At 35.2% G+C, this 11,833-nt stretch overlaps 1 protein-coding gene across 1 annotated transcript in view; it reads left to right on the plus strand.

The window, feature by feature from the left end:
• The window catches only part of MOB1B (MOB kinase activator 1B), a 56,206-nt gene extending 44,943 nt beyond the window's left edge, over positions 1-11,263 (plus strand). The window contains exons 5-6 of the mRNA XM_055434227.2: positions 2,415-2,578; positions 5,597-11,263. Of these exons, the coding sequence (XP_055290202.1) occupies positions 2,415-2,578; positions 5,597-5,674 (242 nt within the window). The 3' untranslated portion in view covers positions 5,675-11,263. The remainder of the gene's footprint in view (positions 1-2,414; positions 2,579-5,596) is intronic.
• Positions 11,264-11,833: the final 570 nt, after the last annotated feature.

Raw genomic sequence — 11,833 nt, forward strand, 5'->3', positions numbered from 1 at the left:
AATTGTTTTGGTTAACTGGGATCCATCATGATTTATCTACCTTCATACTTTTCTAGGACTTATAATAGAATTGCCTGTATATTCAAGGAACCATGCTAGATTAATTGCCACTTCAAAATATTTTAATATTTCTAATCTTATATGCTTGAAAAGTGTCTTTTTCATACCAAGTTTATCATGCATTAATTAGGTAAACATCCCTATAATTTTAAACAATAAGAAGATCAGTATATCTTGGATTGTAACAGATCTGGCCTTTGTTAAGGGATAAAAAGAGACTGGATGTTGGGTAGACAGCCGGTAATCATCTGCTGTAGTCGTATCCATTTCATATTTAGAAAGGGAGTTTGTATGACATAAGGGGCTTACTTCATGGCTCAGCTGATAAAGAATCTGCCTGCAGTGCAGGAGACCTGAGTTCGATCCCTGGGTTGGGCAGATCCCCTGGAGAAGGGACTGGCTACCCATTCCAGCATTCTGTCCTGTAGAATTCCATGGACTTTATAGTCCATGGGGTCGCAAAGAGTCGGACATGACTGAGCGACTTTCACTTTCTTTCACTTTTATATGACATAAACCCAGTATTACATTATATTTTTGTCAGAGCATTTGTATTCATGACCCATAGCATGAACCTTGCAGACTGTGAAATCAAACTAGGTGAGAAGGAAACAAGAAGATGTGATGGATTGGCCTGTTAGCACCTAAGTGACTTTTTCTTTTTTTATATTCGCTGGCCTTTTAAAGGGCTAAACTTTCAAGTAGAAATTATTTACATTTAGACAGTTCATATGATTTTACTCTGTCCAACTGCTTACAGCTGTGTTTTCTGAAAAAAATAAGAATTTGCTTTTTCAACTTTTTGACTGTATTTTATGCTTTTTTACTTTTGGGGAGAAGGATGTGGTGGAGGAGACAGCAATGTAAATAGTTGCTGTTATGGCACATTCATTGAATGCTTTAACTACTTCAAAGCCTTTGTAATGAAAGGTCTATTTTTCAAAACTGCATTCCTTATATACATAGTATGGTATGGAATAAGTGCCCTTGTCTTTTATCTCCCATATTTTTAAGCTTTTTATTTTAACCCAATTTCAGACTTCTGTTAATAGAAAATTTGTAAGAACCCTTATATATCCTTCTTCCAGATTCTTTAGTTGCCAGCATTTTACCTCATTTGCCTTCCCTCTCTCTCTCTCCTTCCCTCCCTGCTTTGCTCCTTCCCTCACTCCTTCCCTACTTTTTCTTCCCTCCTGACCCTACCTTCTTTCCTTTTCCTGAAGATTTGAGAATAAGTTGCATATGTGATAACCTTTATCTCCATGTGCTTCAATGTGTATTTTCTTAGACAATACAGAGTAACTTTCAAAATCAGGAAATTAATACCGGTACAATATTATTGTCTAATTTACAGATCTTATTCTGATTTTTCAGTCTTTTTTGGTCTTTCATGACATTGACATTTTTGAAGAGTGTAACATACTATTTTGTATAGTGTCCCTTCATTTGGGAGACACTTATGTCCCCCCAAATGTCTTATGTTGTCTTATGACCTATAACTTTTTTTAACTTTTAATTGTATATTGAAGTATAGCCTATTAACAATGTTGTGATAGTTTCTGGTAGGCTACAAAGGGACTCAGCCATACATATACATGTATCCTTTCTCCCCCAAACTCCCCTCCCATCTAGGCTGCCAGATAACATTGAGCAGAGTTCCCTACTGTGCCATACAGTAGGACCTTGTTGTGACTTACAATATTTTTAAATGGGCAGTAGGCAGTGTGATCACATTGAAGCCAGAAGTACCGTACTAGTATTTGACTTGTGTTTTGCCAGTCTGGATCATTTAGCCAGTTTAACAAGGGATGTGAATTTTTGTATTTTTCTAGTTTTATATTTGCTTAATGCTCTAAAAGTGCTCTAATTCGGAAAGCCAGTCTCTCTAATTGAGCAGAGACTACAGCTAATTTCAAGATAAGTGTAGTCCTGGTGTAGTAATGCGATAACTTCCATAGGAAAAAAATATAAAAATGTATTGCCAGCATTTCAAACAAAACTAAATGTGGTAATACATTATTTGTGTTCAGCATAAGAAATCTGAGGGACTAAGTGTGCATTTTAGCTGCATTACATCTCAGACATTTATTTGTTGTATTTTTGGTAAACTGGTGTTATATTACAGGCCTAAGGGACTATACTGAAGATAGATTCTTATTCCATAGAAGCATTGAAGTCTGTTTTCATTCATGATATATTGAGAACATTTGAAAAGTACGATGGGTATATTAAGTGGTAATAAAAAATATTTCTTTTCAGCCTTGTTTTGATAATTTATGTTGTCACTTGCTGACAAACTCATACTGCCATGTTCTCTTCTTATTAATAGAGGGAGTTGTTTATCTCTTTACTAGGTGTCCCATTTCCGAAGAATTTCATGTCTGTGGCAAAAACTATACTCAAACGCCTCTTTAGGGTTTATGCTCACATTTATCACCAGCATTTTGACCCTGTGATCCAGCTTCAAGAGGAAGCACATCTCAATACATCATTCAAGCACTTTATTTTTTTTGTCCAGGTAAGTTGGATTAGGGGTTTCCCTGATAACTCAATATTTGGTAAAGAATTTGGTAAACTCTCAAATTCTCAGAATTTGGTAAAGAATCCGCCTGTGATGCGAGAGACCTGGCTTCAACCCATGGCTTGGGAAGATCTCCTGGAGAAGGGAAAGGCTACCCACTCCAGTATTCTGGCATGGAGAAATCCATGGACTGTTTAGTCCATCGGGTCGCAAAGAGTCAGACACGACTGAGCAACTTTCACTTTCAAGTTGGATTAGGAGATATTTTTTGCTCAGTAAAAGCAGTTATCTACAGAGTTATGAGGTGAATACTACATCCATACTGTCAGAATAAAATTTGCTCTATTTCTTTAGTCTTTATCCTCTTTAATACTTGCCATGATGATAAAGACTTGTCTTTAGTTTCTGAATTCCATCACAAGTCTGCAGTTAATCTGAGCAATCTTGCTTCAGCTAACGGTCTGTAGTGGAGCAGCTAATAGGGAACTTGGCTGGTAGACATGGAGTTGAACTTGTCTCTGAGCTCTCCTGTTACTCCTTTTTCCTGTCTACTCTAGATCTTTTTTCAAAGATCTGGCATGGAAATGAATTTTAAATAGTGTATCTTTTCCCTCCTTTTAAAACCATATTCTGAGTAAGTTCTGAATTTGATACTGTCCATTATTCCAAAGGGGGAAAAAATGTCCCAAAGAGCATTGATATTCCGGAAGTCCATTAATCTTTGATCCGACTCCTTAGGTTGACCTCCTCTTCCTTCACTGTTTAGTTCTCAGACAACTGGCCTTAGAGATGTTGACTAAAAGAAATGAGGTTATTCTTGCCCTGCTATAGTAATTAGAGAACCAACAGGTAGGAGTGAAAAAGGTAGAAACGCATAAACTGAGCAGATAGTTTTCAGTGGAGGTTGGAAAAGGAAGATGGTAAGTAGGAGATGTCCATGACTTATATCTCTGTTGTTTTTTTATCTGTTGCTGTATATAAACTTATAAATGCCTTTCTCACACTCATCTCCACAAAGAAAAATTTATTTTCCTTCTATTCACACTCCTCACACTGAGGGCACATGTTTTGTATCTTAATTTCACCTATATAAACAAAAAAAAATTTAGGAGATAGTAACTTCCCAAAACCACTGCTCTGAGCAATTATTTTACTGTGGTGTCCCATCTATAGACACCAATAGAAACAAAGAAAATGTTATACTAAATGTCTGCCTCCGTGCCTTGGTTTAGGCAGAACATGATTACTTGAGGTTTCTGTAGTTTGGGAGAGGATTTCTTTCACCAGAAAGTTTAGTTTTACCTTACTGTATGATGTTCTCCCAACTCCTAGCAGATAGTGATCAATTGGTATGTGGCATTTACCACATCTGAGCCTTATTACATCTGAGGACACTGTGATGGTTTTAAAGATGGGTCTGTTGGTTATATATATAGTATCACCTCTTTGAGTGAGAGTGGCCCCTGCCCTGGGCCTCACAATTTAGAAGTTTTACTCTGGCCCTTTTCCAGCTTACTCCTCCCCACAGAGTGAGAAATCCACAGGGCCAAGAACATACCTGCATAGGTCCCTTCTGGTATGTGTTTGGGTACCTGAGATTCAAAATTCCCTGCTCACGTGGCCCCAAGTATATTTCCAGGATTTACATGGATCTTTTCTGTTGGTCCATTGTTTTAAGGGAAGGTCATGTCTCTTATGTGTATACCTCTAAACCTAAGGAATACCCATATTGCAGCTGTTCATGAGTGTGTGTGGACATTGCCTTTATAAGCCAGTCAGGGTGTCCACACTTCTGCACGTGAGACCCTTTGAAGTACAGGATGGAGCTGGGGTTTGGTAGATCAGGGAGGTTTGCTGAGTGCCAAGGACTGGCTCTCCTCATGTGTAGACTCTTGAGTCTTTAAAAATTCTAAATTTGAATCTGCCTTCCTGGCTGCTATGAAGGTGTATTTGTCAAGGTAGGAGAATCAAACATATATAAAAATATATTAGCTTTATATAAAATATAGTACCTTAGTCATGTGATATAAATATCCATTTGTGTTCTTGGTCAACACACCACAAATCTTAGTGGTAGACTTGCTGTTAAATGCCCCTTAATGTTTCTTCTCAGTACTTACTGTAGTGGTTGGCACATGGTGAGTGCTAATAAATGAGTGAAATTGAGAGCTCAGAATGCTCCACTGTGGCAGAAGATCAGAAATCTTGACAACCTTTATGTTTTAACCTTATAATTTATAAGCTATTTTTATAGGGGAGAGCTATTCAGAATTGAATTTCAGAATGACAGCGATAGAACTTCTAAAGAAGCACAAATCAAATCCAGGGTTTTTTATTTGTTCTTTATGGGATTTTAAAGAACTGTGGACTCCACATTATTCATGTCATTCTCATACCATATCCTGTGTAGCTTGCAGATATGTTAGTTAATAACGTAAACTAAATCTTTTATTCTTCATATAATGCTGGAATTTGCCTGAGAATTTTTTTGGTCTCTGCTTGATTGGATATATCTAAATGGTGTCCCAATTATTCATCCTAACAGAGAGCAGCAAGTCTCATTTATTGTTTACTTTCTGCCAGGGATTGAAAGTGGTTCACACACAGTATCACATTTAGTCCCCATAGTAATCTTATGAGATATGTGTGTGTGTGTGTGTTAGTCACTCAGTCGTGTCCAACTCTTTGTAACTCCATGAACTGTAGCCCGCCTGGCTTTTCTATCCATGGAATTCTCCAGGCAAGAATACTGGAGTGCATTGCCATTCTATTCTCCAGAATCTTATGAGATAATTTATCCTAATGTTAGTAGAAATGTAAAATACCGGAAGTGGTTAAGTGATTTGCCTAAGATGCAAGAGGTATTGAATAGGGAAAAAAAAAAACAACTTTTTTTTTTTTTTTAAAGATTTGCCTTTAAAAGCTAATTTCCAAAAAATGTTAATGGAAATCTAGTTTGGAATGAGATGTAAATAATATGTTCTTGCTCTTTCTTTTGCCTTTGTCGGCACATAGGAATTCAACCTTATTGATAGAAGAGAACTTGCACCACTCCAGGAACTGATTGAAAAACTCACCTCAAAGGACAGATAAAAGGATGGGGATGTATGCAAATTATTCCTCAAATGAGGCTGTGTGGAGTGTATTTGGGTTTTGTTGCATTTTATTTTTATCTTGGTTGTTTTTATCTTACGCTTGGAGGGCTTATTTGGGTTCCTTTTTCTTTAATCAGAATAAATGAAACCATATACTATTGCTAGAGGAAGCCAAGAACCACTGTCTATACATTTGATAGGGGTAAATTTTGTCTTAGTGGCATATAGTATTTTTCTTAGCTTGGAGAATTTTTAATAATATTATATGTTGAAAGAAAATGCTTACTGATTGGACTGCTCATGGATGGGGGTTCTCCTTGTGTAAATTGTGACTGATTTTTGAAGTCCCCAAAAGATGTTTTTAAGTGCCTTGGCAGGCTCACTTCTGAGGTGCAAAGCATAGACATAGAATTGAACAGGGCTTGAAACAATATTAGGATTTCTACCCAGGGCACTTAACTGATGCATGTTTTAAAATATTGATAAAAGCCATAGTTTACCTAAATTGATGATCTCCAACTTTTACTACATTAGAGAAACACAATTTGTAAATGTGTGAGTGTAGGGCATAAAAAATTAGTATTTCTTAATTATTTTTGATATTGATAGTAATTCTGTTCAACAGATGCTTAAAGTTCTACAAGCAAGTCTTTTCCATCTCTTGATATCTGTGATATTGAAACTTGAAGATGTTGAAATGTAATAGCTGTTACATTTTGGCTTCTTTCTACACTTTAACTGCACTGTAGGTGTAAAAATTCAGGTTATATATAGGTTTGCGATCTTCAGATGTGATGCTGAACTGTGAGGTTTCTTAGCAATTGCCAAATGAGCCATAAGTCTGCAAAATCCCCTTCTGCTTTGAAGAGGACTGGAGTGTGTGGTTGTGGGGGACGAGGGTGGGGTTAGTTTGAATGGGGCGTTATAGACGGGATTAAGTATGGGGAGTCAAGTTCAAGAAAGTCCTTTCTCAGAACCCTTGACTAGAATGGCATGAAGATGTTAATCAATATCTTGTAAACAAAGTCTTAGAGACTTCCTTTTAGGAATCAACTTCCATGTGAAGTTAAAAATAAATTACTAATTTTAGATATAGGCATGCACATGGAATTTAAGGACTCTGTGGGAAAATTGATCACTTTACAGCATTTCCATTCAGTGAATGGAGCTGGTGTTTTATCATTTTGAAATGATACAGTACCTTCTTTGCTTGTTGTAGGCCCAAGCGTTCTGACTTCTGATTTTTCCACTGTGAAAGGAAGTCTTTCTTTGCAGTGATATCAGATAATGAAAGTGTTAAATGAGTACTTACTTTTACCATTTTTTTGCCATGACTTTCTAGTGAACTATTCCCATAAGTAAAAAATTCAGAAACTTAGTTTTTAAAGTAAATATTAACATTTTTCACTTCAGTTTTATTTTTGCACAATATCCTCTTAGACTTTCAGTTTTAATTTTGTCATTTGTCTGGTAAAACTGTTTCCTTCAGTTCGAAATATATACCTTTTCCCTTGTAGACTAGAAATCTTGCTCTGAAATTGTATAGACTAAAAACACTTAATAGAAAAGAATGTAAAATGAAATCAGTTTGGTTTTGCCATTAACAAATCAAATAGTGATACAATTTAATGTCATTACAATTATTATCACTAGGAACTTTTTCTCCCATTACATTTCTAGCAATCATTCTCCATGTACCAACATGGAATTAACAGGAGAAACTGACAGAGGCAAATATATTGGACTTTCATTGGTAATACCTATTTGTAAACTGCAGTGAGAACTGCTGATTTCCTTAAAACAAATATTTTAGTATCCAAATATACAACATCAGCCACTAAGGGTTGATTCAGAAGTAAAATTTGACATCCAGTGATTTGGGTCCTATCCATTTAGGAAAATGAAGCACATGATTATTCAAATTGTCTTCCATACTGCATTTGACTTCGTATCAACCTGATAATAAAGGGGTTGCAGTAGCCAAGTGTGGAGAGAATAGTGAAACATTCGTTTTGCTCATTTAAGCCTTACACAGTACTGTACAAATGTTATTATAAATTAATGTTTAGAAGCAGGACTGACTTTTCCACTGTAGGTAGATAGGAGTTTCTTGTCACTGTGCCAGAATCTCAGGTGCCTGCTTCTGAGTATTCCTTGAAAAAGAGGTATTGGGAAGTAAGAACATATGTACGTGTATATATGGTAACAAAGTAGAGACATTCTCCCAGGGAGAGGCCTGGCAGTGTACATGGTGTTAACATGGCTGCATGTAAGGAAACATCAGAGCATGTGCGGAATAATTGATTTCATAAAAAGTTGCTTTGATTCAGTTGGTTCCCATGAGCATTAGTAAGTTGCCCTTTATAAAATAAGGATCACATCTTGTTTTACAAGAGTTTGCTTACAAATGTGTATCGAATTCTTTCCAAGTCTCTTAATTTATAAATAACCAGGATAATGATTCCCCCCCTCTGTCCCACCCTTCTTACAGAGATACAGAGCAGAAGTTGGTTTTCTCATCTGCTGATGAAAGCATGAAATATAAAGTAATAAGTTTACACAGTGTTACTATCACAATGCTTTGGTTAAATGTTGATATAAAGCAAGTTTTAGGAATTCTTTTAAATGATGGAGTAATGGTGGTGGAAAGAAATTAGTAACAGAAAGAGTGAAATGCAGGTGGTGCTACTGGCTTTTATTTGCTGGCTTGATTTTTCTCTTTCCCACAAAAACCGTGGCATTAGGCTGCAGTAAAACAGTAAGTATGTGTTAGCTGGTAGAGGCTTTGGAGGTCAGTTTACCTTAAGTTGAAAGATTTTAGATAGCTGTTTCTTCCTACCTTTGCTAAATGCTATATGGTCAGGATAAAACTAGGTGGGAGAAGAAATGTTTAGAGTATAATAAATATGTCTCAGACTGAGTTACCGCCTGGCTTTTCAGGAAAGAAAGCACTACAATCTCTTACATTCAGAAATTACAGATAATGTGCATATTTATATTTTACATGTAATAACCATCCTCCATTTTATGTATTAGTATTTTCCTTGCTTAGGGGAAAATAGCACAGTAACAGATTTCTTTTATACCTTTGTCTTCACCCTCTCTGAGAGAGGTTTTGATAACCACTGAAATGGTAAGATGTGGGAGATACAATTATTTGTCTGTAGGACTTCCTTTTAAAATACATATGCCACACCTTAAACAGCAGAGTGAGAGTTGATCTTCGGGGTGGTTTCTCTGGGAGCGCTACTTATTCCAGCTACACTGTAGAGGTGGAACCACTTTCAGGGATGCCTTGAGAGTTGGTGTGTGACTATACAAGAAAATCCACTTCATTGTTTTAGTTGCACCAGAAACTTTTCTGGAAGCTTAATATGACCTATCTCATTTACCAAAACGACTCTGCTTTGGCTCTTTTCTTAGAACTAAACTATTAAGGAAGTTCAAAAGAATATGCCATAGGATCTGAATTGCAGAAGAGAGTGTTTTGAGTATTGATTTGTAGCATCATTTAATAAAAAACACAATTTCCTCATGTCACTACTTTGAGGTAGGCAATATCATTTGGATGTATATGTTTTATTTTTTTAAATTTAGTTTAATTATCTTAGTTAAATATAAAATAACTAAAAAAAAAAAGGATCCAATATTTAAGATTAGAAGTTACTTAAGAAAGTAACGAACTTTTACCTCTATCCTTTTTTTAAAAAAACTTATTTTCATGCAAATGAACAATTTAAATTTCAAGGCTGGAGAAATTGGAACACACTTTATATATTAATTACGCTGAATTTAAGTCCGTGTATCATAGTAAAATATTTCAAACTGTATAATCATTTCATATGTCATTTATAACTTTAACGTTTTATTGTCTTTTTAAAAGATACAATCAAGAAGTATATTTGAAAATGTCACTGCATACCAAGAGGAAAACTTATTTTGAAACATATCTGGGACATTAAAAAATATACCAATTCCTAGAAACACTATTTTAGATCTATACTTTAAGAACCACTCCTAAAATGATTTAAATATCAGCATATCGTCATGGTATTCAGTTTCACATAGGAATTACTGTTGTTCAGCTATCAGTGTAATGGTGTATGAGAAAACTGTTTAGAGATGAAGTTATTTCATGATTTAATAGAAAATGATTTTAATATATAATAACAATTCTGATTGCAGACAGTTTGAATTTTTGAGGCTCTCCTAATGGGCTAATCATAGAGAAAAATCATTTTGAAGCTATAAAACTGTGTTTCTGTGTCTGCCATTTGTAAGTGAACTAATATTAATACTTAAATTTTGACAAAAGAGAAAATACAGATTAAAATACTGAGTACTCTCAGTTTTGCAAGTGTGACACATTTTCTTTTCTGCATATAATACTTACTACACAATAGAAAAATTTGAATTAAATCCTCAAAGATAGTGAAATCACTGGCCTTTCCAAACTGTGTGGTTACTTGTCATCTCCTTCTCTTTGGAGGTAAATTATTTCCTTATGGCTGTTGACTTTCCATATCTTCTTCCCTTCCCATTTTGCACCACATACTCACATGGACAAAAAACAAAACTGATTGATTATATAGGTCCTCACTATTGGTGATTCTAAAATGATTGCTGTCTCTAGATAGGTTGCGGCTGAAGTGTTGGACAATAAAATTTAAGCATTTTTGGTTTGTTTTGGTTGACAACTTTCTTTAAACTATGTCACTGAAGCTGATATTAGTGATATACATTTAAAATTTTATTGATATTTAATGTCTGTTATAAATTCTTTTATGTGTGATTGTTTCTTACAGGTTTGCACGTTTCAATTTTTATTTTGTTTCCTTAATTGCGCAAGGTGTAAAATAGATTCGCACATCTTCATTTTAAGAACACTTTTCTCCTTGAATTGTTCTGCAGAGATAACTATTTTTTGGGGAAATAGTTTTTTACAGCCACTAAACTGTATTTGTTATTTTTGTACATGCATTGCTAGGGTGGTAAGGGCACTGATCTTATAGGGAAAAACTTTTGTTTTATTTGAATGTTTCCTATACATTATTACTTAAAATTACCTAGGAACAGCATCATGAAATACAACAAATATAAGAACACTTAAAGTTTTAATAAAATCATTTCTATCAAACAGGACAAAACCAGAAGAATACTACCAGTGCCATATATGGAAGCGTGAGGTAGCATACACACTGTGCAAGTGTTGTAGAGAATGAGTAAGGCAGGATCCCGCTCTCATGGAGATGGACAGTTTCTCTATATTAAAGTAGCTGTCTAAAACAGGAAATGCAATATGGGCGCTGTATTGTAAACTGTGCCAAGATTACTCAAATTGTAGTTACTGTTGATCAAACTTGAAACTATTTCATCATTTTTGTTTTAAGAGGGGATACTGAGGGAATTCTCTGGCAGTCAAGTGGTTAAGGCTTGGCACTTTCACTGCCTGGGCCTGGGTTCGATCCCTGGTTGGGGAAGTAAGATCCTGCAAGCCACATGATGTGGCAAAAAAATAAGAGGGTACTGAATGTCAGGAAATCTGTAATATGTTTTGAGAGATGTAAATAAAGTATACAGACTTGTATGTGATGGGATTGGAACTATTTAATTTCTAGGTTTTTTTGTTTTGTTTTAAGGAAGAAATTGAATGTTTATTTAAAAAATAATAAATAGTTATGTTTGGCCATGAATCCTGACTTCACATTACTGTTCATTTTTGCTATAGGTATTCCCACATTGCATACATTCCTAGAGAAATATTGAAGATCTATGAAATATGTTGAACATTTTTAGACCTTATTTTTTATAATGTTCACAACAACCCTGGAAGTTAGTATCTCAATATTTTTTATACTAGAAAGCTAAAGCTTAGAAACTGAAGAAGTCACTGATGAGAACTAGGGTTTAAAAACCTAAATATGCTTGACCTTGAGGCCAGTGCTTTTATTTTTGTTTAAATATAATATTCCTATGAGAATAGTTAGCAAAATAATTGTTGCCTTTTCCATTAAGCCAAGATTTTTATCTTCATATTTTTTCTTCATTGTAGACCATTAAAGGGCTTCCTTGGTAGCTCAGCTAGTAAAGAATCCCCCTGCAATGCAGTAGACCCCAATTCGATTCCTGGATGGGGAAGATCCCCTGGAGAAGGGAT

Source organism: Moschus berezovskii, chromosome 5 (assembly GCF_049115385.1).
Source record: "Moschus berezovskii isolate FMDL1 chromosome 5, NW_MosBer_1.0, whole genome shotgun sequence".
Lineage (NCBI taxonomy): Eukaryota > Metazoa > Chordata > Mammalia > Artiodactyla > Moschidae > Moschus > Moschus berezovskii.